Here is a 27,759-nt window from a genome sequence, read left to right as displayed (position 1 = left end):
GTGGAAGTGGAAGGAAACCTTGAGGTTCTCTCCAAGTGAAGGGAGTCCAACGTGGACCTGGATTCTGAATCAGAACCTGTAAAACGCCGAGCAGGAACGTTGAGAAGCAGTGGACCTTCTCAGAGCCGGCGCCTCTACTCCCATTTAGACCAGAGAAGAGGAAACTGGAAGCTTCTGAGGGTTCTGCGTGACGCTACATGCTCATCTACAGAGCTCATCTACACAGCTCATCTACAGAGCTCATCTACAGAGCTCATCTACATGCTCATCTACAGAGCTCATCTACAGAGCTCATCTACACAGCTCATCTACAGAGCTCATCTACACAGCTCATCTACAGAGCTCATCTACACAGCTCATCTACAGAGCTCATCTACAGAGCTCATCTACAGAGCTCATCTACAGAGCTCATCTACAGAGCTCATCTACATGCTCATCTACAGAGCTCATCTACAGAGCTCATCTACAGAGCTCATCTACACAGCTCATCTACAGATCTCATCTACACAGCTCATCTACAGAGCTCATCTACAGAGCTCATCTACAGAGCTCATCTACAGAGCTCATCTACAGAGCTCATCTACAGAGCTCATCTACAGAGTTCATCTCAGCGTGGGCTCCAGCATCTGCAGAGTCTCTTAATTGCAGCCCTCAATTTGTCTTCCCTTTTTTTTTCTGGCGGGTGCCGTTACCATGACAACCCTCCTCTCTCGCTGTGCCGGCGGACCGTGATGGTGTTTTGCTCCATGGGTGGACGGGGGGGGGGGGGGGGGGGGGGGGGGGGGGCGGACGAGTGGACGGGGGGGTCACACACACTCTTTCACTGTGTAACCAGCCATATGTAAACAGCACACGGGGCCAGCTGGGGTAATAACTGGGTGTCGTGACACAGAGAATACATTCATGGACTCCCTCAGCCTTCCTGCTACCTCTCTCCCCAACGGCTCAAGGCCCAAAGTCCTTCTTGGGAACAACCTGGAGAGGAGGAGATGAGATCATCTGGAGAAGAGGAGAGAATTTAGAGAAGAGATAACTTAAGGAAGAGAAAAAACTGATAAACTCAGGTCAACTGCCATTTTGTTAACAGCACAGACTCTTGGTTAACTGCTCTTGAATAGCAGGATTGGACAAGGGGGAAGTCACCCTACAGTAGATCTGACAGAGGTCTTCCTGAACACATTGTCTGAACTAAGACAATTCAATGCGTCTCTACTGTCATGCTGAACACATAAATACACTATAAATTGATGCACCCAATGAAGAACACACTCCTGAAATGCATTTTGTTCTATGTCATTCCTGACATTTATAATGAGACTAATTGTCTGTCTCTCTGCTTGTCTGTCTGTGTGTCTACCTGTCTGTCTGTTGTTTGATCTGTAGAGTACTCCTCTGGACCTGATTGAGACTGGGAAGGGGTTGAAGTTCCAGGCGGAGCGCCCCCATCTGGTGAGCCTGGGTAGTGGTCGCCTCAGCACAGCCATCACCTTGCTGCCACTCCCTGAAGGTGACCAGACTCTACCTCCGTCTCCCAGTGTGTGGGGGTGTGTGTCTGTGTGTGTGTGTGTACATGTGTGTGTGTCTGTGGCTGTGTGTGTCTGTGGGTGTGTGCATACATGTGATGTGAGTGTGATGAGAAGTTAAGGCTAACTATTATTTTAATGTGAAGTGAACAAATGTTCTCAATTTCACTCTGCTTTCATTCAGTTTCTGTCCGATGAGTTCACACTATCTAACATGCTCATGTGAAGTGAGTGCGTGTGATGGGTTTACACGTGGTGCTGGATACTTCCTGTCCTCCTCAATAAGGACAGCCCTGTCTGCACTGCTGCTCTGCCGCAGCAAACTGCACACACCAGCCCTTGGGGAACTCAGACACAATGAAGCACGGACACCAAAGTTTGCACGCAGTCACACAGGCACACACTGGCACACGCACACAAGCTTAAACACACAGGCACACATACAGACGTTCACACGCACACACTGGGACACAGGCACACACACGTACAGTCCATCAGAAGGTCTAATATGATGTGACCCTGTTGCCACCTCTATTTCTGACCATGTGCTGCCATTGTGTAACTCCTGTCCGTCTGCCCATTTGTTTGTCCATCTGTCCGCCTGTTTGTCTCCATCTCTGTCCATCTTGCCGATGGCCCACAGTGAGATTCATGTTCAGGGCCTGTGTGTGTGTGTGTGTGTCCAAGGTAGATGGGGGAGGATCACACACTGCCGTGACATTCTGTTGGGTTTTCTCTCCTCGTCTGCTGACTCAGAGCCGACAAGGGTGGACAGGTCCCCAGTGTGTGTGTGTGTGTGTGTGTGTTGGGCTTTTGTCCATGGTAGTGTTTGTGTGTCTGCATACTTGTACAGTATGCGCATGTGTCAGTGTTTGGGTTATGTTCAGAGTATGTGTGTGGGCTCAGATGTGTCTGTGTGCAGTGTGTGTGCATGTGCAGGCTCGTGGGTGTGTGGTGGCACTGAGGTATGGTCCCAGAGAGGTTTACCTTGGTTGCCAGATTCAACACGTTGCTGTGACACAGGGGCCCGGGCAGGGGCTAGGGGCCAGGGCTGGGGGCTCGGGCCTGGGCTGGGAACTGGGGGCCCGGGCCTGGGCTGGGGGCTGGAGGCTGGGGGCTGGAGGCTGGGGGCTCGGCAACTGGCTCGGCAGCTGGGGGCTGAGGGCTAAAGTTTACGGGTATCCATCTTCACCTTTTACAACTAACTTTCTAACTGAACTATCTCTATAATAGTTACTGTATATACACACAAATATACAATTCATACTTGTCATAGCAGCAGTGTAACTGTAAAAGATAAGATGTTGGTGTTCATGTAATAAGGTGTGTTTGTGTTTGTACCCCCCAGGAAGAACTACACTGGGTCATGGCCCCATGGACATCAGCATCCAGGGGCCAGGGTTGGCAGCCCAGCACTGCTACATAGAGAACAGAGGAGGACTCATCACCCTCCACCCCTGTGGAAACACCTGCGCCATCGACGGCCTCTCAGTCACCCAGCCCACACGCCTGTCTCAAGGTAGGACTACACTGTCTCTGTCTCTGTCTCTGTCTCTGTCTCCGTCTCCGTCTCCGTCTCCGTCTCCCCCTCCCCCTTTCCCTCCCCCTCCCTCCCTCCATTCCTCTCCCCTCCTTCCTCTCCCCTCCTCGCCTCTCCTTTCCAAATTCTTAGTGACTCATTCCCAAGTTAGACTCTTTTGATTGGTCGTGGCTCACAAACCCGGAGGCTAATGTTTCATCGGGTCACCAAGAACAACAACCAGCCTTGTCTGTTTGTCCGTGACCATGACTGTATCAGTGGGAGATCAATAGCTGTTAGTGGCTGTATAAGCAGCTTCTCCAGCCCCAGAGAGATGGGGGAGGGAGCCCCAGGAAGGGAGGGTGTGTGTGTAGGATATGTACCCAGAGGTTGGAGCTTCTTACCCCATCTAGACCTGGCTCAGCTATCTGTTCCTGGAGGGGGTGCTGGTCTGATTAACTGTTAATGTGTTACCTCCACAGTCAGCCTAACTCGACCCACACAGGCACACACACACACACGCACACACATACAAACACACACACAACAGAGTCTGTGACTTATTGATGATACTTTGAGCTTCTAGCTCCAGGCTGGTTCACTGTTTGTGACTGAATTCATTAATAGATGAACGAATAGTTGAAAGAATAGTTGATGGATGGATGAATATATGAATGTAAATGAATGGATGTAGAAACAAACAAATGAATGAATCTCTAATTGAGTCAGAAGAGTTGGATAGCAGATAGCGTTTGTTTTTGTTGAAGATAACAACCAGCCTGAACCCTGGCCCTGAGAAATACCTTGCTAAAAAAAGTTGACAATGTGTTATGCAAGTGTTGCAGATGTGAGCATGGTCTTGTGTGAGAGCTGCTGGTGTGTGACTTGAGCGTGTGATGTATGTGTGTGTGTGTGTGATTAGAGCGTGACACTAGTCATGATTAGTCATGGCTCTCACAGGAAACTGCTGCTGGTCAGCTCATCCCTGGAATCCTGGAGTTACCCTGAAGTTGGGGGTTCTGGTCTGTCTGCCCTCTATGTACATTCCTGTCTGTCTGTTCTTTTGTTTTTGTCTTTCTAAACTGTCTGTCTGTTTATCTGTCTGCCTGTCCATCGGTCATTATGTCTGTCAGTGTATATCTTTCTGTCCATGTATTTGCCTGCCTGTCCATCTGTCAATATATCTGTTCATCTGTTTATCTGTTAGTCTGTACACCTAACTGCCTTTCCATCTGTCTGTGTATTTGTCTACCTATCTGTTTATGTCTGCCTGCCTGTCTGCCTGCTGCTGGCCTCCCAACCTGCATTCTGTACTGAGAAACCTGAGCGTGCAAACTGCTATAAATACCCCCCTCTCTTACCCCGGGGCAGGTCTCTTTATACCCCCTCTTTAAAGCCAGAGTAACGGCCGTGAGAAAGGAGAGGGGGATCTTCATCAGGGTGACAGGGAGAGCTGTGGTCCAGTCTGGGAGGACAGGGTGTGTCAGTGATGGGGGAAGATGTTGGTGTTCGGTGATAAGGAGGACGGGGTCTCTCACTCACTGGCTCCTCCTGAGGTTTCTTCCGTTTTTCTCTTTGACAGTTTTGGGGGAGTTTGTCCTTGTCTTCTCTGGGGGTCGAGGTTGGTTGTAGGTTGGGCAATGGGGTGATTTCACACTTGAAATCGGCAAATGTGTCCCTGCCACTTTTTACAAATAGAAACGGCTGCAAAGCTGTAAAAACGGTCTGTACATATAAATGTGCTCTGATTATTGCATCCTTTGTCTCTGTGTAAGTTGGCCCAGCTGATTTGACAGGGACATGGAAAGCTGTATGGTACAGAGGGGAGGGTGAATCAGAGTGCGAATTATACAATGACAATCTGGGGGGTTACGATTACAGGTAATAATGATATATAAATGTATCGACCCCCCCCCTGACCTGTTGTTTTTACCTCCTTTGTGGGGGTCCAAGTCTTAATTAGGGGGGTCAACCCCCCCAACCCCCCCGTAATTCGAACACTGGGGTGAATGTGTCTGAATCATCCGACGCAGGGCATGACTCCATGTCCCCAGGTGAAGGCTGGTTTAGTCAGACAGTGTTGCACAATAAGCAAATGAGTGGAGAACATGACCGTCTTTAGGGAGAGAGACAGCTACTCGGCTCCCTGTGAAAGCACTGACTCAAGGCTCCTGCACCCAACCCCCCCTCCCCCTTCACTCCCTCCTGCCGGCTCAACCCCCTTTCTCTCTTTCTCTCCGGGGTGAGAAATTAGTTTGAGCCGGTGTCAGAGACAGCTGTTCAACTACCTACCCCGCTGCCACGAGCCGCAGAAAACAGGCATGCGTGTTGTGGAGTTTAGTGAAGCTGCCGTAGAGAAAGAAGGACAAGGACAATGAGCCGCGCGGCAGAACACAATGGACACAAAAGATTACGTTGAACTGTAAAACTACTACAGCACTGATTATGCGGTGGGGGCTTTTTCGCGGAATCTTGGATCAACTAAAACGTTGCGGCTGCGGTGTTCTTTGCAAGCTAGCGGACAACTCCTTTCAGAACTCATAACGTATGCGACGAAAACCAGGGTTATATTATCATAACAAAAGGGATCGCGTCAGGGAAGACCAGCATCACCACCCTCTTGTTCTGGCAACAATAATTTGCCCGTATAGGAAAAACACGTGGCTTGTTTTAAAGGAGCGGTTGCAATGATACCAGCTGAGAGAGAGTGGAGATTTATTCATCAGATTTAAAGTAAGTGTTTTTTTTATCATTAAATAATTAGAAGCCAATTTGAGAGGTTGAAAGACTGTTTCTAAATCCCCCCGTATCTTTTTTCTATGAATACACTGTGCGTGTAGATACAGCCTTAGCTGAATAGTCTTTATTCATCATAAAGAAGCTGAATGAAACGTAGACCTATTTAAATTATATCAAATCTGATCAGATGCTGTACAAATCCACACCTGAAAGTTTGATTCAAGGTGCACAACCTGCTCTACAACATGCACCAAAATACAGTACTAATTACTTAAAAGACATGGGCGCAGCTTAAAAACGGATTCAAACAGGCAAAACCACATCTCTCAACCACTTGAAGACGGCTTACGTCCCGCCCCTGAACCAAACTAGAGGATACTTGTCCTGCGATGTCTTTCTGCACATGCAACAGCTAATCCATCCTAACTTCCTCCTTCTTCACGTGAGGTCTGTTTATAACATTTACACTGGTCTAGAATGCCCTGGCAAAGACCTCGTGATGACAGAGCAGAGATAGTCCCTTGGTCTCTCCCTCTCTAGTCCTCTTTCTCTCTAGCTTCTGTTTCACAGCTATTCCTGGTGATCAGAATGACCTAAGCATAGCTGGTAACCATGCCTGAGACTGGATATAGCCTTGTCCCCCACTCATACAGGCTATCTACCCACGCCCTGCTCTGTCTCCACTCTGTCAGGGGTGTATGTTTGACTTGAAAGGTGTGCGTGTGTTCGAGTGTGAATGTGTGTGTGTGGTGGCAAATCTTTCCCCGATCACATACTGTGATTTAAAAAGTGAGAGTCAATAGTCAGACCAAAATATGAAACTACATTTCTAAACATGGGGGGACACCCCCCCCCCTCCCCATCCCCCCGGTTGCGTCGGTCAGCCAGGACATGTGGTATCGACCATATGTGTGTGTGTGTGTGTATGTTGGAGTGTGCTGGCATTTGTGTGTGTGTAGCACACCATACCACAGCATACTCTGGGGTCAGTTCAATAGGTCAGACTTAACAGAGGAGGGTTATGCAGGAACAGTTTCTTTAGGGTGGAGTAGGGGGGTCCGTATTGTGCAAGCTCTCATTCATCTTGTGAGGTCAGAGATTGCATTGATAAACATAACCCACACGGCCATCTGCTGCTGGGCTGTACCCCCAGCAGGAGGGACTGCTTGGAGTCGTTTGGACAATAGGAACAGAGGAGAGGAAGAGGAGAGGAGCAATGGAGGAGGAGAGGGGAAACATCTGTTGCCTCTAGCCAACCACCTACAACACGGACATCTGACTTCACTACTGCTCACTAAGACAGATGACCAGGGCAAGACAGTACATCTGGCGAGGGGAGGTGTGTGTGTGTTGAGGGATTGGGACAGCTTGTATATTGGTGTGCTGTATGCTGATCATTGTATACAGCAGGCCTCAGTCATGGAGAGGGGGATGACATCATGACAGCATGCTGACGATTCCTGACGCCCTCAGCTTGGACTTTGTGGCGGAAATAGACCACTAGGTTGTCTTGTGAAGCGCCCTTCTGCATGCGTGCCTGTGAACCCCCTATCTCCTTCTGGTATGCAAGTCTGGCCGGGCTCGTCCCTGGCCCAGGCAGCAGTGATTGAGACTCCCTCTGTGGCCTTTCCCTCGGTCGTAAAAACACCGCCACGCCATGGAAACTGGCCCGCGGCGATCCGGGCATCCCTTTGTCCGGCGGCCCTCGTCAGCCCGCTGACGTACGGCTGGCTGCTCTTACCGTCAGCCTTTTGTGTCTCCTCACGGAGAGAGTCAGGACTCTGGAACGGCCGGACTCTGGGAGCACTCATGGTAGTTAGCTAATGGTTAACTAGCAGTTCATGAATGGATTGACTGTGAAGGCTGATAGTGAGAGTTTTAGTGTGTGCTTTCTTCGGCAGACCAAAGTGTTGGGATGGATTTATTGTGAGACAATTTGGAGTAATGGACCTCTTTATTCAACCAATGTAGTGAGGTTCTTACTGTAGGAAAAGCTTGTTGTTTCTCACAAACAGAGGCTGGGATAGAAAACAGTTGGTTTAGAGAGCAGAAAGGCGGGTTTTGTCGAAGCCAGGGTCAGCTGTCTGTGTTCTCCTGTGCGGCATGAGGATTCCAAGTATTCCCTCTCCCTCCCAGCCTCTCGACCTGCAATCCTCAGCCTCTCTTCCTCCTAGGCTCTCTGCCTCCTATCCTTAACCTCTTGGACTCCAATACTCAGCTTCTTGGCCTCGAATCTTCAGCTCCTCTCCCTCCTAACCTTCAGCCCCTCTTCCTCCTAACCTCTGTCCCCCCCAGCATCTCTTACGTTTACATTTTAGTCATTTAGCAGACGCTCCTATCCAGAGCGACTTACAGTAAGTACAGGGACTTACCCCCGAGGCAAGTAGGGTAAAGTGCCTTGCCCAAGGACACAACGTCATTTGGCACGGCGGGGAATCGATCCGACAACCTTCCGATTACTAGCCCGACTCCCTCACCGCTCAGCCATCTGACTCCTCGTGCAGTGCCCGTTGGCTGGGAACCCTTGTACCGGTATATTTATTTCTCGCGTAATTGGGTGAGGCTGATCATGATAATAAATGGGATTGGCTGAGGCTGAGTGTGGTAATAAAGTCAGGGTTTAGCTACAGGTCTGTCCTGGCTGGAGCCCAGCACTGATTAGCTTGAGTGTCAGTTGGGGCTTTCAGGTGATTGTGTGGCGTCATCTACGCTGGTGGTCACTGTGTCAGGGTGCCCTTGCAGTACGACACCCTCCTATATCCATCACAGACAAGCTTGTTCAGAAAGCTGCTGTTAATACATGTATGTTCTGTACTGATACAAATCTACAGGAGCCTCTGTCCTGTTCCTCTTCTTGATGTGCTCCACGGTCTCTTGAAGGGTAGGCTTGGGGACTGACGCAGTCCTGAGTAGATGAGAGATTGAGTTCCTGGAGGGACGCCCACAATGCACTCTGTGTGATGAGGGCCACCGTGAGGTGGGCTGTCATTGGAGGAGAACGTGCCCCCCTCTCTCTGAGTGCTACAGGAATCAATCTGTATGATTCAGTGGGAGGGTCCTGTATTACCCATCTGCACAAACATACACGCACACATATGCACGCACATGCACACACACACACACACGTAAGGGCATACACAACAAACACAAGCAAACACTCAAACAGCCATGCACATAGCCTTGCACACAGACATGGACGTACACACACACATACACACAGAGAGGTTTGTTTTACTATTCTGGTGAGGACCAACAGTTCACTCCTATTCAAAATTGTGTTATTCCCTAACCCTAACCTTAACCCTTAATTTAATTCTAACCCTGAACTCTCTAACCCCCCCTAAAATGTGTGGGGCCCAATAAAATATATACCGGTAATAAGTAAACATTTTCTTAGTTTACCTTGTTATACAAGAATACACACACACAGCCCTGATGATTTATCTTGCTTTCATATACCATAGAAGCCTGTTCTCATGAATTGTAATTACTGAAATGGCGACATGCCATTTTTACTGTATTGCCGGTCCGGTCTGTAATGCTTAACAATCTTCTGTCTGGGGTTCTGAGTTATGAGACTTGGTTCTGGGATGTGGTTCTAGGACGTGGTTCTAAGCAGTTGATCAGAGGCCTGGTTCTGCGACATGGTTCCTCTCAAGTATGGTTTTGGAACCTTGTTTGGTTGATGAGCTAGATCTGATGTGCTTATGTGGTAAAGGTCTTAGGAGGGTCAGTTCGCCCACCCAGAGTTCCAGAGAAACATGATCACTTTAGGTTAACCATGTCACTCTGGGTTCGTTCACCCCTGTGTGTGTGTGTGTGTGTGTGAGAGAGAGAGAGAGAGAGAGAGAGAGAGAGAGAAAGAGACAGAGAGAGAGAGAGAGAGAGAGAGAGAGAGAGAGAGAGAGAGAGAGAGAGAGAGAGAGAGAGAGAGAGAGAGAGAGAGAGAGAGAGAGAGAGAGAGAGAGAGAGAGAGAGAGAGAGAGAGAATGACCTCTGGGAGTGCTTCAGTAGAAGTGAATCAGTGGAGGTTTCCAGTAGAAGGCCACAGGCGTGGTGGAGCTTGGCTAGATTAGACTTGTGTAGATGGATGGATGAGGTGTCTGAGTGGTCTGGTCTAGCTTGTCAGGACCTCAGTAGTTTTCTTTCTCTGAGCGTCTAAGATAGCAGTCTCTCTATGTGTCTGTCTGGTCTGTTTTGGCCTGGCCTGGTCTAACCTGGTCTATCCTCTGGGGGCTGATTAGATGGGAGTTCCCCAGAAGCCTAGAGCAGACAATGAGGGCCAGTACCACACTACCCCAGCACCTGAGAGACCAGACACAGAGAAGATATGGGAGTCTTAGGATATGAGTCACTCACTGAACATTCCTAGACTGGGGTATCAGAGGGGAGAGGTTAAGCTAGTATGATCTTGTTATCTGAATGTTTTCATGACTGTGGGTTTTGAGGAGGGATTTAAGATACACAAAGCCTCCAGTCTGATACAAATTGACAACTCTAATGCCTCAACCAATGTCTGTACGGCATGTTGTTGACATTGTTGACACACATTACAGGGCTCTCATTTGATCATCATATTAGGAAGCTTGTCTCAACAGCCAGGTCTCTGTTGAGTTTGATTCCAAAGACGCAGCCCAGATATTAAGTTCTGACTGTTGATTCAGTGAATTAACATGAAAACACACATCTCAGGTCTCAGCGCGTTACCCTATGTGTCCTCTGCTCTGATTGGACCAGCGGTTGGGGCTGTATCAAGATCATAGGTATGGAATCTATGACTTCAGGCTAAGGATTTCTGAGGCTTTAAAAGGAGCTCCTCCTTTCTCCTGAAGCGGCACCTAGCACCTCTCTGTAGGCCCCTCCCTCATGTACATAGGCCCCCTCCCAACACTTCATAGGCTTCTGTCTTTTCTTCAGGAGCTAAGAGGAAACTTCCACCTGCCAGCGAAGCTGGAGGAAAGGTAAACCTGGTAGAGAGCGAGAGGGAGAGGGAGCAAGACCAGAAAGACAGGGAGAGCGTAAGAAAGAAATGGAGAGAGAGCGAGCAAGAGAAAGACTAGAGAAAGAGTGACAGAGAGAAGAGAGGGAGAGATAAGTTGCTTCGTTCTTTGCTATTTGCTGACTCATCGTGAGGGTCCGGGCCCCTTGCTGCTCAGCTGAGTGCTGCTGCATAGGAGGTAAACAGGCCTGTCTGACAGCTTGTTAGCTAGCTGCTGTCACACACACACACACACACATACACAGTCCAGACAGTCCTTTTTCTAACTCCCTGGCTGTCTTTACCAACATGTTTACTTCCAGTGAAACATGAGAACAGCAACGATTAGCTCGTTTCTCATTGATCAGACAACCCTCAGTCTGCTGTGACGCATCCCTCCTCCCCCCGCCCCCCCCCCCCCCCCCCCCACCCCCACCTTCCAAGCTGCTGTGGAACAGTCATGTCAACCTCCTTCCCCCCAGCAACCTGTTGTGATAACTGTGGTAACCACAGCGACCGTGGGCTTTTGGTGGGGTTCTAATCTCTCCGTCTGTCTCTTATGTGCCCCCGTGATGTCATCGGATGTTCTTACCGCGAACAGTGCTGCACGAGAGTGCATCTGGCCAGCCCTGTACACAACGTGCTGTTTCCACTGTTCCAATGGGAAAGTTTCCATGATGATGATGCGTAGACAGAGCTCTCTGGATCCCTGGCTCCTGCTGTTGACATATATCAGTTAATCTGTGCTGTGGGCGGAGTTACTTCACTGTTCAACGTCAGGATGAGTGTGTGTTACCAGGCCTTATCTGCTCTTAATCACAGGCTCGCTTATCAGTGTGCCTGTGTCCAGTTAGCAGAAGGCAGGGCTGACTCACAGAGTTGTATCCCCTGGCCGTGACTGCTCAGAGCAAGCTTGGGTTTGAGGAGAGTTCCTGAGACACACAGCTTCTCTCATAGTGAGACTCCACAAACACCTCTCACCTGGGTTCCCTCGTGGTTTTGACCATGTGTGTGTATTCTGAGCTTTGGTGTAATGTGTGTTTTTTTTAACCCTGCCTTTCTCTCTCTCTGCTGGATTCAGGTTGTATGCTGTGTTTCGGCCAGTCGGCCTTCTTCCGTTTCAACCACCCAGAGGAGGCGTACAGGATGAAGAGCATGATGCCTGAAGGAGGCAGGGGCTCCACAGGAGGCTACAGGCTCCACACAGGTAGGGAAACTTGTCAATCATGCTCTCAACCAACAGGTACTTATCAGCTGCAGACTCACAGCCTGGTTGGTTTGTACTAGTTCCTATGGCAAACATGCCACTGTAAAACACATTCCCCGAGGGGGATGAGGGGAGAGGTCTAGCTTGAGATAGGAGGAAGGAGATGGTCCCCCACCCCCACACTTGAAGCCTGCAGGAGACTGGGTGCAACACAACCCAGACAGAAGCTGCTAGCCGGCAGCCCCTGCTGCTGCTGCTGGGGCCTGGGTTCACACTATGCATGGTTTATTAGGCTCTCATTCCACTGGGTCTCTGGGCAAAGTATTCAGCTGAGTGCTGTGTGTGTGTGTAAGTGTAGGCTATATGTGTGTGTGTATGTGTGTGTGTGTGTGTAAATGTTTATGATGGTTATGAGGCACACACACAAACGCACATACACACAACTGAATACTGGCCAGATCTCAGTGCAGGCATCTTGTTATTTCCTGTTCCTCCCTGTTGACTTCTGGCCCTGAAGGATAAGTATATAGTAGCGGGCACCCGGCAAACTAGTTGTTGTATAGTTGCCGTGGTAATGATTGCCTTCCGTTGTTCTGAAGCCTGTCCTCTCCGCATGCCTACATTCCTGGGTTCAGCCACGCCCATCACAAATCACATGTTATCATCCCCTCACATCTGGTTGGACAGATTTCAGCCTGATAGATACTGAAAAACTTCCAGAAGAGTGTATGAGGACGGTGTATTTTTACCAGATTAATAGCGACGGGTGTCACACAGCTTGATGGAGGATATTAGTTGTTTCCACAGGATAATATAAGGCTCTCCTCTGCTTAACTTCAGTCTTTTCCATTCCTCTCCTATATTCTCCTTTTCTCTCCTTTCCACTTCTCTCCTCTCTCGTCCTCCCTCTCCTCTCCATTGCCAGACAGCTTTGTTGGCTGGGCGCAGGTTATTTTAACTACCGTGGTATCTTTTACAGTGTCTATGTTTAACTCTACCCCCCAGTCTACTGTCCTGCTGCTGCTCCCACTTCCTCTGCTCCACCTCCTCCTTCCCACCCAACGGTGTCTGAGGTGAACAGGGTAACAATCTTTATCTGGGAGGGTCTGGATGGATCGGACAAGTCTAGGTTACACCATTCACTCTGGAGTAATCTATAACTCTTAGACTGGATTATTTGTCCACACCATAGGCCTAATAACACCGTAGGATACTGGTCCTCTGTTTTTAAAGGTCGGGGGCACATTCAACAGTCGTCATACAATACATTTCAACAGATTGAAATGTATTGTATTGTTGCCAAAGCATAGTCCCTACAACTATTAGGACTCAAAATTAACTGACTGTAATACGCGTTACTACAATATATGAATGGTAATAGTATTGTAATAGAAGTATAATACCGCATGCGGTATTATAGCGAACACGAATTCAAATACTAATAAAAAATACTAAACTGTTATAAGAAGAGGTTGTAACTAGACACTAAACATGTCCTGGCCCTTTAAGAGGCGAACCAGACCCTACTTCCCGCCCCAGTAAATCTCGCAGTCCGTCACATCAGCACCGTGGACAGGGAGGGGGAGCGATCCGGAGACAGTAGCGGCGCCTGGCAAATCAAACTAGGCTGGAACAGCACGTCGGCAGCCGCTCTCAACCTCCACGGGTGACGAGAGCCGGGCTCGGCAGGCTTTGGTGCAACGCTGCTTGTTGAGGCTGGAATGTTGGAATTTCGGTTTATCATACAGCAGGTGTATAAGGCACTGAAATTGATTTAGTGGTAAGATTATCCTTTCATGTAAGTAGCCTATGCTGTATCATTCAAATCTTTGTGAAACGCGAGCCAATCCATATGGCGACAGTGTTACCGATTGTTGCCGAGTCTCTCAACCGTCCTTATGTCCCTTCGTTTTGACGTTTCTACCAAAACCGGGCGGTGAATGTCGGATTTCTAGACGTTGGAATAGCTCAATTCTGGCCACATCTGATCTCACTGCCATGTTGCCGGCGTAATAAGTATGTAACAGGTATAATTGTACACCGAAATGATCGAAATTTTGTACAATTATAGTCTTATTTCCACCCAAATGTGGTCTGACTAGCCCACTGAATGTTCATAGGCTACTGTCATTCCGAACGTCATGTTGCTGTGAGGTTTGTGAGAGAGGAGGCAGCCGGCGTGTTGAGTCTAAAGAATAAGGCAGATACATCTTAACCGACTCCGCATCACTTTACTACAACAACCCGACCTCATGCATTATTACTGAACCCTCGACATGTCGTGCAGTTTGTAATTGGGACACGTGTGAGGTCATCTTCATGAATAGATTGTAACCTACCCTTGGGGTCTTGCTTTGGCTGTCTGTTCAGGGTTGAGGCAGGTAGGCTACCGTAAACATATGTCTCTGAGATTTCATCCTCACATTGTGACAGAGGGCAGTGTGTCAATAGTGTAATAGCTGGCAGACATGTAGGTGAAAGTGTCAGGATCACATTTACTTTTCACCACTATGAAGTGTATTTAATCTGATTGTTTGCTCTCCCTATTGACTAAACATCTCGGGGAATCCTGTCATTGTAGAAACCTGGACGCACTGTGCTCTCCTGTCCCTCAGTCTAGTCCAGCATGTTGACATAACTGAGCGCTCAAATCCTCAGATTGAGATTAGATTACCAGTCTACATGGTTGCTGAGCTCCTCTCAGACCCCTGTAATTGGGTTAGACTGGCACATTCTCCCTGATCTCCTATCTCACTCCACAGCACACTTCCTCCCTCGATCCCTCTCTCTCTCTCTCTCTCTCTCTCTCTCTCTCTCTCTCTCTCTCTCTCTCTCTCTCTCTCTCTCTCGCTTGCTTCCTCCCTCGATCTCTCCCTCCCTCACTCCTCTTTTTCTACTGCCCCCTTCACTTGCTCCCTTGTCTCCTCCCCCCCCCCCCCCTCCCCCTCTTACCATTGCGTCCCCCCTCGTCCTACTCCTCCTTCCTCCTACCTTCCACCCCGTTTTCGCTCCCTCCTACCCATCCTCCCTCTTTTCATTTCCGCGTGAGAGATAGTGGAGTGATTGTGTTGGAGGCAGAGCAGGTATTGAAGTCCCCATGCTCTCAGGTAGGGCTGAGCTGGAGTGGGGCTCAGAGAGAAAGCGAACTAGCCTCTTCAGCCTAATTAGTGAGCAGAGGCTGCCCTGGGTCAGCCATTCATCCATACACCTGCTGCTTTAATGGAGAGCTGACGAGCCAAGCACCAGTCACGTTCACTTAACCCTGTTCTATTCTACTCTATGAGCATCCAATTCATTCTATTCTACAATACCCTACTCTTTTCTAAAATGCTCTTATTCTGTTTTATTCGGGTCTACTCAACTTGAGTTGACTCTACTCTGTTTTAACCCTATTCTATTCTATAATGCTCTATTCTATTATATATTACTGTGTTGGATTTCATTATGTTCTTTGTACATTTATTTATTTTACTTTAATCTACTATGGTTTTCGCAACTCTCTTTTCTGTCCTATTTGATTCTATTCTATTTTATCTATTGGCTTAGATTGCTAGATCTGCATATCTGATCCCAGTGTCCAGCAGGGCTGTTTAACGTCCACTACGACCCTGACTGACAGTAGCTTCTGTTCCTTCCTCCAGACTCTGAGAGCCTGGCCAATGGGAACCACCAGCCTGGCCCGGCCCAGTCTCAGCCCCAGCCCGCCCCTGGAGTCCGGACCGAGCACAGCGCCATTGTCAGCTCCATTGAGAAGGACCTCCAGGATATTATGGACTCTCTAATCATGGACGACCCTCAGCCATCTTCCTCCGACTCCAAGAAGCCCCCCGGTGGCCATCCCATCCCCCACTCCCCCCTCTCCCCTCTCTCCCCCATGGTTAACGGAGGGGGGAGGTACCTGCTGTCTCCCCCAACCAGCCCAGGAGCCATGTCTGTGGGCTCTAGTTATGAGAACACCTCCCCTCCCTTCTCCCCCCTCTCCTCCCCCTCGGCAGCCAGTAGCGGCAGCTACACCCCCTCCCCTGGGGGGGCCCCCCTGGATCCTTCTCTGCCCCCCATCCCTGTCCGCTCCTCCAGCTACAACTACTCCACCCAGCCCCCCATCCCCCAGCCACGGACCACTCTGTCCAGCTACAGTGGCAGCAGCGGGGGCCAGAAGGTTCAGGAAAGTCCCAGGCTTCAAAGGAAGGCTCTGCTGGAGGCCCCACCAAGCCCTAAGCCAGGCCGCAGGAGTCTTGGCCATGACGGGTCAGAGAGCCCCAGACAGACCCACCTGCTAGCCTCCCCCTCCTCCCTGTCTGAGGCTGGGTCTCACAGCAGGAGCAGCGTGCCCAGCAGCCCCCGACTCACTCCCAAGTTCCCCCATTCCCCCTCTGCCTCCCCCTCCAGCCCCAGGTCCAGGTCAGGCACCGTCCTCCAGGAAAGGCCTGCCAGCCCCTTCAGGGAGCAGGCCAGCCTGGCTGAACGGTCCCTCTCCGCCAGCCCCTCCCGCCAGTTCGCCCAGCCCCCCCGGCCCTTCCAGCCCCCTCTGGACCCCATCGTCCACATCATCCAAGGAGCCCCTCCCCTTCAGCAGCACCCACGTTCCCTCAACCCCCCCGAGAGCCCCCGGCTGGTCCGCAGGAACCTGGAGCTCAGCTCAGGAGGGGGCAACAGCATGAGAGAGCTGCCTCCCCTCAGCCCCTCCATGATGCGCAGGGGGATGGGGGTGCCCGTGCTTCCCGGGGCCCTCCCAGGGACCATCCCAACCCTCCGGACCCCAGACAGCCCCTCTGTGCTGGGCAGGCTGGTGCCGGAGAGCCCCAGGCTTCGCCGCAAGGCTTCCTCTCCTCCGGAGGAGCAGTTTGGCAGGGGAGGTGTACGAGCCCGCTCCCCCTCTCCCACGTCAGGTCTGATTCTGGAGGGCGGGGGCAGTGGCGGAGGAGCGGGGAGGAAGGCCAGCTTTGGGAACGCCCTCTCCCCCGCCTACAGCCTGGGGTCCCTGCCCGGTTCCTCCCCCCTGTCCAGCCCGCTGGGGCACCGGAAGATGTCGGCGGGCGCCAGGGAGCTGCGGGGGATGCACGCGGGCATGCGGGAGAGGAAGAACAGCATCTCGGAGATCAGCGACAACGAGGACGAGCTGCTGGAGTACCACCGGCGTCAGAGGGACGAGAGGCTGCGAGAGCAGGAGATGGAGAGGCTGGTGAGCGGGGTCGCCACGGGCACGCGTCTCTATGGAGACGGGAGGGAAGGAGTGGGCGGGGGGCTGCTTTTATGAATTCCTGGATCAAAGGAAGTTGATGAGTTCTGGGGGAGGCTAGTTCACTGGTTCATCTCAACACAAGGAAGCAAATCAAAAATATTCTACAAATACACCTATATGATATGTGACATAGATTACACACTCTTCAGCTCAGTAGCTGGGGCTGAAATGTGTGTTGGCTTCATGGTCTTCTGCACGGCTGCTCCTGGGATTGTCAGCCTAAACAGCAGTGCTCGCGTGTGTGCAGTACAGCAGGTCTATACTGGAGGAGGTGTTTAACTCACTGGTCTATGACCTGATACAATGCAAAGATGGACTGTTTTGTTTCTGTCACGATGGGCTGAATCATGGTAAATACAAGAGCAGTCAGGGATAAGGCTAGTTCATGGTTTCGGTCAACCAAATAAAGCCTAGGTTACTGCACTCAGGCACTCCTTTTTAGGGGCTGCTAGTCCAGGTCCTAACCCAGTCACTCAGGACTGCTCGCTAGCCCCTCAGGACTGCTCGCTAGCCCCTGTCTCCAGACACCTGTTTTTACAGAGAGAAACTGGATGCAGATGTTGCCACGTTACTTGGTTGTCCGTTGTGTGTCTTGCTTTCTGCCTGGCAGATGCTGTCTTGTATATTGGTCATTCGGTGGTATTCACACTGAGCCTTGACTACCAACATTTCTCAAAACAAGTGGAATTTGGTATTAGACCCGAAGCCTGGTTGTTTGTGTAGTGTGTTTTATGTACAGTAGAAGGGAGAGTTAAACTCCCAGTATTTGTGAGGAAGAGGAAGGGTGAGCTGTAAACCCTCAGTCTGTCTGACACTCCGTCTGGCGTCGTGCTCTCACCAACGGCCCCGTGGTCTCCATGGCAACCCTATTGTTTGTTGTGCCTGGGACTGGGGGGAGGGGCACCAGCAGACATGTTGGATCTGTCTGGGGGTTGAATGAAGCTCTGAGGCAAAGCTTTTATAGGTGTGTGTGTGTCAAGTCACTTTGTGTGTCTACATTTTGTAGATTCTTGTCAGTCTTTCCAGTTCAACACTAAACAGTGGCAGTTGTTTAATGTTAAAGCAGTTCTGTTGGTGTGTATGTGTCTCTGTGTGTGTGTGTGTGTGCTGTTCTCTGCCATGCTCTGATTCTCTCAGTGGGAGGACAGAACCAGGTTTGTGCCAGAATGCCCTAATACACAGCCCTTGTCTCAACCACGGACAGAATAGCAGACATGGGTGATACCAGGAGAGAGAGACCAGGGAGGAGGACTAGGAAGGTAACCAGGGGGGAGACCAGAGGGGAGACCAGGGGTGATAGAGCGACCTTTGTTCCTGGTGTAGTTTGACATAGCAGGTGATGTTGACACAGCAGCCAAGGTAAACAGCGGAGGTCCACACAGAGGCCTGCCCTGCTAACCCAGCCTACCTACCTAGGCCTCGCCCAGCCCAGATCTCCATGTAGGTCTATCAGCCCTTCCAATAATGTGTCACCATCTACAGCAGGCCTGTGAATGGTGAAAAAGAAGAAGGGGTCTGGGGGTGATGAGTTCTGACTGAATGGCATGGTTCATTTAGGCTCACTCGTTGAAAGGATCTTATTATAGTCACTGCGACTTGTTTATGCTTGTTTACTTAGAAGCCACTTATGACATGGAGAGAGACATAGTTGGAGAGAGAGGGACAGAGAGAGAGAAAGACAGAGAGAGAGAGACACACATACACAGTGAGTGAGAGACACAGCCAGACACAGTTAGAGAGAGACAGGTAGGGGAGAGACAGATAGGAGTCTGGATGTGACTGTGTTCTTGGTTGTGAGCCCAGGTGCATCCTCTGCTCAGCCCAGCATGAGAGATGGATGATCCCATGGTGATTACCAGGAGGGGGTGGGGGGGGGGGGGGGGGGTATCCACAGCTGTTTGCGTTCTAATCCCGCCCAAGCATCTGTGACAGCTACTGGCCAATCACGCCCATCTTTGTCACGGCAGCGTCCATGGCGACAGCCCCTCTGTCACGTGACCCACCTCTGGTGTGTAGAAGCTGACATGATGTCAGGTCTTTTTCTGCCCCCAGAGTGGCTGAACATGCAGGACTGGCTCTCACGTGACTGTTTGCATGTCTGAATCCGGTGAATGCTGGGTTAGGAGTGCAGACCAACGCTGGCAGGGTGGTAGCCCGGACAACCCACCATTTAGTAAACACCAAAAACTGAACAGAAACATTTTGTTCACACTCCTACTTCTCTTCAAGCAAGTGTGAAGAGGTAAGGTCCTCTCCAGACAGACCTTCTGCAAAGCCTCATGGTCTCTCTCCTGGCAATTAAAGAGTATAGTGGGTTCCCATGGTGACCAGGCTGTCCAGTCTGCCGGGTCCGTAGTTGGCACGGCGACAGGCTGGTTAGGAGATACAGCCTTGGCAGGGTAGATGCTCCTCTCTGGCACGATGCCTCCCCCACCTGCGCTGCCAAACACACCGCTGGAGAAGTTCCAGGCAGTCCATTAGAGATGACATCATCTCGGCGGTTCGTTCAATGAAGATTACCTCACTGTTGTTGTTCCAGAGGGGTCTCGCAGTGACGTCACCCGTTTCCATTAGGCCGGCGTGTTTGGCTAAAGTCATGACCACAGATGGGTGGAAAGACTTAGCAGAACCCCCATCATTCAGCCTGACACGCTGAGAATGTGCACACTAAGCAATGTGACAGTAGCAGTGGAGGCTTTTACTGTTTCTCTCTCTTTCTCTTTCTCCTCACAGACAGAATCTGTGAGCAATGTGTAGCGACAGGAGAATGACTCTGCAGTCTGTTGAGGCAAAAAAAAGTCTTTAGAATGAGAGGAACAGAAGAATGGAGAGGAAGGGAGAGAGGACTGAAGGAGGGAGATGGAGAAGAGAGAGGGAGAGAGGACTGAAGGAGGGAGATGGAGCAGAGAGGGAGAGAGGACTGAAGGAGGGAGATGAAGAAGAGAGGGAGAGAGGACTGAAGGAGGGAGATGGACAAGAGAGAGAGAGAGAGGACTGAAGGAGGGAGATGAAGAAGAGAGGGAGAGAGGACTGAAGGAGGGAGATGGACAAGAGAGAGAGAGAGGACTGAAGGAGGGAGATGAAGAAGAGAGGGAGAGAGGACTGAAGGAGGGAGATGAAGAAGAGAGGGAGAGAGGACTGAAGGAAGGAGATGGACAAGAGAGAGAGAGAGAGAGGACTGAAGGAGGGAGATGAAGAAGAGAGAGGGACAGAGGACTGAAGGAGGGAGATGAAGAAGAGAGAGAAAGAGAGGACTGAAGGAGGGAGATGAAGAAGAGAGGGAGAGAGAGGACTGAAGGAGGGAGATGGACAAGAGAGAGAGAGAGAGGACTGAAGGAGGGAGATGAAGAAGAGAGGGAGAGAGGACTGAAGGAGGGAGATGGACAAGAGAGAGGGAGAGAGGACTGAAGGAGGGAGATGAAGAAGAGAGGGAGAGAGGACTGAAGGAGGGAGATGGACAAGAGAGAGGGAGAGAGGACTGAAGGAGAAACACAAGAAGACAGACAGAGATGGGCAGTGTGTGCCTGTGCTGCATGACTGGCATCTTGAGTGGACATTAGCACACCAAATCCTCTACCACACACACACCAAATATGCCTCTACCACACATACACACCAAATATACCTCTACCACACACATCATACCTTTACCATACACACACACACCAAAAATACCTGTCTACCATGTACACACACCAAATATACCTTTCTACTACACACACCTGGCTACCACACACACAATTAACATACCCCTCAACCTCCATGCTTCTCCATGCTTGATTGAGGAAGAGGGAGAGAGAGGGATGATGGAAGAAATGAGACAGTAGACTGCCTCTCTATCTCCCCCCTCCCTGTCGATCTGAAGGGACTTAATCTGATCTTGTGTGCGAGTGTCAGTGTAAACACATATGCTGTGAGTCTCTTCTCGGCTTGTCTGACATTCCTAGCTCACGCAATGCTTTCCCAAACACAGGACATTGACACACCAGCCCTGAGCCGTCTTGCTTGTAGTCCTACTGACCGTAGCCATTTTTGTAGTCCTACAGACTGCAGCGGTCAGACATCAGAGCTGCTGTGGCGTGAACCTCCTGTCGTGCTTCTAACCTCCAGTAGAGGGCAAACTAGCACCGCTGTAGGGAGCAGTGAGCGCAGCCAGGACCACACTTTTAAAATAACACCCAGATTTCTGAACTTGCTCACACACAAACACTAGGACACTGTTGAGACTATTAAAGTGTCTTTGTATTGTTTTAGAGTCACTTAGCTAGTAACTTAGTCAGGCAGTCCGTTTATTGGTCAGATAGTTAGTAAGCTAGCTGTTGTTGTGAACAGCCACTTCCCCCTGACCTAATATAGTCAGGCCCCCTTCAGGCCCTGCCCCCTGCCCTACGACCCCGCCCCCTGTCCTAGGCCTGGGGGCTGAGGGGGATTGGCTCTCCATCCTGCCTGGCTCTGGTGACTGACTGAGGGGGCGAATTTCAACTCACACAGGCTCAGTCTACTGGACCTAGACAGTGAAATAGTCTTACAGAAGATCACATAGGGAAGTCAATATCTGTGGTGAAGCAGTCTAGATCTGAGGGGAAGTTGATATTTACTGAACTAGATCTGTTGAGAGCTATGGACCGGGGGAGGGAGGTTATGAGTGGTTCTGGGATGGTTCCAGGGCCGGTTCCGGTGCAAGCGGGCCAGACGAGGGAGCAGGCCCTGGTGTGCCTTCTGGGCCTGGCTCACGAGAACCCTGGATTCCTCACCAACGTGGCAGCTCTCATTAAGGTAACCGTGACAACGGCTCTGATAGGAACCACCACCCTGCTTTAGCTGGTGTAGCAGGTAACCATGACAACAGCTATGATAAGAGCTGGTGTAGCATCTAACCATGACATCGGCTCGATAGGAAGTACTGTAGTTGGTGTAGCAGGTGCTGTTGTGTTGTGTCTATATTTAAATGTGTTGTACTGTGGTATGTGTTCGGTCAGGGGGGTGGGAGGGGGGAGGTGTTCTGTGTGTGTTGTGAGTGTGTGTGTTGTGAGTGTGTGTGTTGTGAGTGTATTGTGACTGTAACATACCCACGTGTCTATGGACCCTGTGTAAATTGTCTAGGTCAGAGGCTGTGTTCACAATGCAGCTTTCAGATTAGCAGTGGTTGACTTTCACTGTGTGCGTGTGTGTGTGTTACATTAGCTTCACAGTTTGTGTATTCCCTGGGTTCACAGAGCTTTTAGTCTTCAGGGATTTTCCTGGTTGGATCACCGGACCTCTATGCAACATGTGACTCCATATGCCGGTCTGGAGTCTGAGGCTGGAGTACAGGTGTTCATGCAGCCTGTGTGAGCTGGGGGTCAGGGGGCAGAGGTCATAGGTCACTTATGAAGGCTGGGAGGGCAGAGTTTATGAGCTGCCGTCCCCGCCGAGCTTGTGGTCTCCGTCATGGATCCCTGAGGGGAGGCTGGGTTAGAGAATGTAGAGAGAGTGTGGGAACGAGCCAGGAGATGTGGAAAAAAGGAGAGAGGGTAGAGGAGGGTTGGGACGTGTTTATGTGTGTGTGTGAGAGAGGGAGAAAGGGAACATTGAGGAAAAAGGGAGAGCAGGGTTGGAAGGAGAGCAGTGAGAGAGTGGGGCGGCGGGAGAGAAGAGCGTGAGAGGCAAGAGACAGAGAACCAGCGAAGGATTGATGGAACACACTGAGCGAGAACGGCAGAGATAAGCAGAAAGAGTGAGGGAGAGAGAGAGAGAGACAAAGAGAGAGAGAGAGAGTCTCAGAGGTGTAAGCTGTGTTCTCCAGGCTGCCAGGTGGGACTGTGTTTACTGGCTGATGTTTACACTGGCTGGTGTGTCTAGCATATCACTGCTGCTCAAACAGACTCATCGGAGACAGCTGTTTCTCTCACACACATACATCTGAAACACAAGTAGTAAAGATAACCTTCCTGCCAGTAAATGTCTTGTATGTGCAAACTTACTTGGCGAATAAATCTGATTCTGAAAGAGATTTCACACACACAAACACACACGGAAATAGGAGCCTGGGATAAATAATAACATGTAAATTGGTCAACTCCAGTTCTTCCTCCAGGGACCGGTTTACACACACGCACGCACTCGCCCCCACACACACAAACACACACAAATAGGCACATAAATATGTTGGCCCTCGAGGGCCAGTCCTCTGTGTGTCTTTGAAGCAGCGTGCTCCAGTTGTGCTCCAGAGCATCAGAGGAACTGTCTGGAACACACCACCTCTGAGACAGAGCTTTGTGTGTGAATGTGTGTGTGTGTGTGAGAGTGTGTGTGTTGGGGCATTAGCGTGAAGGAGAGTAGCGCCTTGGCCCTAGAAAAGTGCTATGTGTGTAAACAGGTGTATGTGTGTGCGTGTGTATGCATGTGTGTGTGTGTGTGTACGGATCTGTGTGTGTGAACGGTTCTGTGTGTGCGAGTCGACACCCTCCGAGACAATTCCTGCTCACTCTGTGAATGACCTCCCTCCCTGTAGCCTGCTAAGGATTAGAAGCAACGCTAGTGAATGGAGAGATGCGTACACACACACACACACACAAGCCAGAGGGGACAGGAGGAGGGAGCAGTCTGTAGATGAAAAGGAAGGAGTGAGTGTGGGGAAAGAGAGAGCGACTGACTGAAATGAGATCCGGCGGAGGAGAAATCATGTTTTCCGGATGTTAGCAGAGGAGAGAATGCGAGGAGGGAGATAAGAGAGGAGGGGGGTGGCAGTGATAGGAATTAGCAGTCTTAGAACAGGTTAGTCTTAGAGCTGGTATTGGGTGGAGTAAGTGACACATGCATGAGAACCATGTGTAATAGAGGTTAGGTCTATCTGTCTAATTATGTGGGAGCAGATTCTTTTGACAGCTTGGTTAGAGAGCCAGGTGAAGGAGTCACATGGGAACAGCGTGTCAAACCTCGGAGCCAGCAGTGGAGAGGTGGCCACACGGCTCCCACAGTCAAAACCCCTACAGCTGCCTGTGAATGTACAAACAAGGGTGTGTGTGTGTGTGTGTGCGCATGTGTGTGGGGTGTGTGTCCTTGTGGTTGTGTGTTGTTGAGACTTGTGACTGGGCTTACCCTGCTACTCCCACCACTGTGGCAGATAAGGAGAGATTCAGAGGGGGGGGGGGGATTGAGCCTGGGGGTGTCAGCTGCTTGGAAGACTGGAGAAGTACGGTAGCTGTAGCACCTCTAAGACTGCTAAGACCCCCAGAGCTAAAGGCAGTGGGTTGGAGAGCAGGGACGTGTGTGTTTGGGTGTCAGGAGTGGGGGCTTGTGTAATCAAGGTGTGGGGTGTGGCTTCTCTAGTAAGTCAGTATTTGTCCACCTGTCGATGTGTGTTTCAGCCAAGCTTTCACGTGGGAGTGTGTGTTTCAGCCAGTATCCAGGGGGATTCCTTATTGTGGCCCAGCTTCAGTTAACCCCCAGGATGAGGATAAGGGACTCCATGTCTGGATCATGTAATGACTGTGAGCAAATGTAACTTGTAAATGTAATCCTTAATGTAATCTAAATGCAATCTGTTATGTAGGCCTGGTCCAGTATCGGATATCAGTTGAACGTTGCTGCACTGGAAGGCTTTCATTGTGATCTGACAGGCCTGTGATTAATGCTGGTACCATTAATCCCAAACCTTGGAAACACAGCTCTGTTGTTGTGTCTGTTACTGTATCATCAGATTATCTAGTTAGTACATTGGTAGTCTGTTTCCCACTGTATGCAAGGGTATTGCTAGTTGCTGTGTGTGTTTGTGTTGAATGCATGCGTGTGCGTATGTGCCTGACCTTTGACCCAGCCAGCAGGGCAGAGGTCGGGGATGTAGGAGGCTGGTCCTGGTGCCGTCTGAGCCAGCTGGAGGTGTGTACTGTGTGTTTGAAGGGTTCAGACCAGAAACTGTGTAGGTGCCCTCCTGCTGCCTCCCAGCCAGCTGTCTCTCCTGGGGGGGTCCACTAATGACATCCGCAGAGGGTAGGACAGGGCACTATAAACATAGAGACTTGACCTTTCTGGCTTAGCAGGGGCTCGCTAGCTTGCTGGGTTCTCTGTAGCTAGCTGGGTTCTCCGTAGCTAGCTGGGTTAGCCTGGGACTGTGTAGCTAGCTGGGTTAGCTTGAGACCCATCTGCTAGCTGAAGTAGCTAGCTATAGAGGCCCAAGCTAACGTACCTAGCCCCTGTAGATTGGTTACCTTTTTATAGTAAACAACGGTAACTGAAGCTCATTATGTGTGGCTGGGTTAGCATGCAGTAGGATCTGGGGATATTGAACAATGATCCTTTAGGCTATGGCAGGCCTGTAAACCACAGCTACTGGAGCAATTATGTTGAGTTAGCAGAGACCTGTCTGCTAGCCAGGGAACGTCACATTACAGAACCCCATAATGAACAGGTAGGCTGGTTGCCTTGTTATAATTTGACTCTGAGTCTGTCAACTGTGATTTATGTTGAGGAACACCCAGATTCTACTGCAGAAGAAATCCTGTCCTTTCAGCCAGGTAGTCGACACAGGTGAGGCTGGTGGGACATGGGGGAACGGTGGTCGCGTCTGTGGACCTGCTACAGAGAGGGTGGATTGCGTGGTTAGACTGCTGTTAAAACCACACCCCCTCAGTTGAAGCCACATCCCCTTTTTAAACCCTTGATTACAGGTTGGAGATAATGGAGGGTTTGGAGGAACAAACTGCACAGAGACACATCACACACACACTACACACTCTCCAGGGATCTTCCTCTGTGACTGAAGTAGTTACGCTCTGAGGTATAATTAGTGTTAAAAGGAAGCTTACAGGAGAGCAGAGCTGAATACTTGCACCCCTCAAGGTGAATACACAGACAACCCAGCTCAGTGAATACATGTCTGGAAAGTGAATCCAACAGTGCCAGCTATGTATGGCATCAATGGCATGTTAGACTATCCTATCTTCGTGGCAGTTGCTCTGTTGGGGTGAGTTGTGTGTGTGGGGGGGTCATCCTACAAGGTGGGGGGCAGCAGATGGCATGAGGTCAGAGGTTATCTGGGGGTGCTAGTGTTGTTTCAGGACATGACGTCCAGCCAAGGAGTCTGCTGACCACATGGCATTGCTTTGAAGTAACACAAACACACATACACACAACGTTCATATCCTGACTGGCATCGGTGCCCGTCTCAATCCAGAGAACTGGACACAAACAGGAAATGAGATCGAACAAACAGGAAATGAGATAACCGGTGGATATATTGACTTGTCGAACGGGGAACTAATCGGATCCCTCCTTCCCCCTGTGACTCTCCCTCTCGTCCTACCTCTCCTTTTCTCTCTTTCTCTCTTGTTTCCTCCAGGAGAGACAACGTCTGGAGACCATCCTGAACCTATGTGCGGAGTACAACAAGGTCGACAGCCCCAGTCCTGGTTCTGGTCCTGTTCCGGGGCTGGGTCTGGGGGGTGAGGGGGGCAGGATGGGCTTCCCCGTGGGGCTGGGCGAGGCGTCCGTCCGACGGGGCTCCCTGGAGAACCTCCTGGCTTCATCTCAGCTGCGCCTGGCCCAGAGGCAGAGGGAGAGCGACGAGGACAACCAGAAGGAGGAGGAGTGCAGCAGCACGGAGAGCACCCACCAGGAGGTGAGGACCCCCCCTCCTCGCTCCCCAGGAAGGGGCCTCAGCAACGGAGACAGACAGGTCAGACGCACCGACGGATAGACCGGCCTCTGCATGTCTAGCACTGAGCAGGGGTGTACACACACACACACACATCAGACTCACACATGAATCTCGCTGACATACATGTCATGCAGCCTTAGTGAATAGTTATGTGTGCTGACTGCAAGACCCTGTAGACCCATGGCTTCAAAGGAACTGAGGATTCTACTGTGTCACTTAGTCAGAACACAGAACATGCAGCAGCTGTGTCTCTCTCTCACACACACACATACACTTCTATCCTGACAGAACATGTCAATCACACCTAACCTTACAATAGCATGCCATTATAACACACGCTGGGTCTGTCACACAGCTGTAACGCTGGCTGAGAATCATGCATGCTTTCACGTCTTCTGCACTTCCTTGTGTAGACAGTGAATGTTATACATCCTTCCCTCTTACTCTTTCTATCTGTCTTACTCTCCCTCTCTCCACCCTGCCCTCCTCCCTGGCTCCCTGCAGCAGGAGGATTCGGGGTCCGGGTGTGGGTCGGGCAGTGGGGGTCGACTGGAGCTTGGGTACCTGGAGGAGGAGCGGGTTCGGGTTCTGGCCCGCGTGGACGAGCTGAAGACCCGGCTGACTGAGCTGGAGCAGCAGCTACAGGAGTCCAAACAGGAGGTAGAGTCTTCCCACCTCCTCTCAACTCCTCTCACCTCCTCTCTCTTCTCCTCTCCTCTCACCTCCTCTCCAGTCCTGTCCTTTCACCTTCTCTCTCTTCTCCTCTCTTCTCACCTCCTCTCCAGTCCTCTCCTCTCACCTGTCCTCTCCTTATCTCCTCTCCAGTCCTCTCCCATCCACTCCCCTCTCCTCCTCTTCTCCTCTCCTCCTCTCCTCTGTCAAACTCTCCTCTCCTCACCCCCACATCTCCTCTC

At 50.7% G+C, this 27,759-nt stretch overlaps 1 protein-coding gene across 4 annotated transcripts in view; it reads left to right on the top strand.

Moving 5' to 3' along the window:
* The first annotated feature begins 1,383 nt into the window (after positions 1-1,383).
* The window catches only part of phldb1b (pleckstrin homology-like domain, family B, member 1b), a 41,960-nt gene continuing 15,584 nt past the window's right edge, over positions 1,384-27,759 (top strand). For 2 of the 4 annotated variants that reach the window (XM_047035346.1, XM_047035347.1), the window contains exons 1-6: positions 1,384-1,507; positions 2,872-3,042; positions 11,841-11,966; positions 15,608-17,148; positions 26,528-26,863; positions 27,350-27,505. In XM_047035346.1, the coding sequence (XP_046891302.1) occupies positions 2,898-3,042; positions 11,841-11,966; positions 15,608-17,148; positions 26,528-26,863; positions 27,350-27,505 (2,304 nt within the window). In that variant the 5' untranslated portion in view covers positions 1,384-1,507; positions 2,872-2,897. Of the gene's footprint in view, positions 1,508-2,871; positions 3,043-5,279; positions 5,776-11,614; positions 11,716-11,840; positions 11,967-15,607; positions 17,149-26,527; positions 26,864-27,349; positions 27,506-27,759 lie in introns of those variants that run through there. The other 2 variants (XM_047035344.1, XM_047035345.1) reach the window with 2 other exon arrangements.

Source organism: Hypomesus transpacificus, chromosome 15 (genome assembly GCF_021917145.1).
Source record: "Hypomesus transpacificus isolate Combined female chromosome 15, fHypTra1, whole genome shotgun sequence".
Lineage (NCBI taxonomy): Eukaryota > Metazoa > Chordata > Actinopteri > Osmeriformes > Osmeridae > Hypomesus > Hypomesus transpacificus.
The sequence above is the reverse complement of the archived record's forward strand: the minus strand, read 5'-3'. Positions and strand labels throughout refer to the sequence as shown.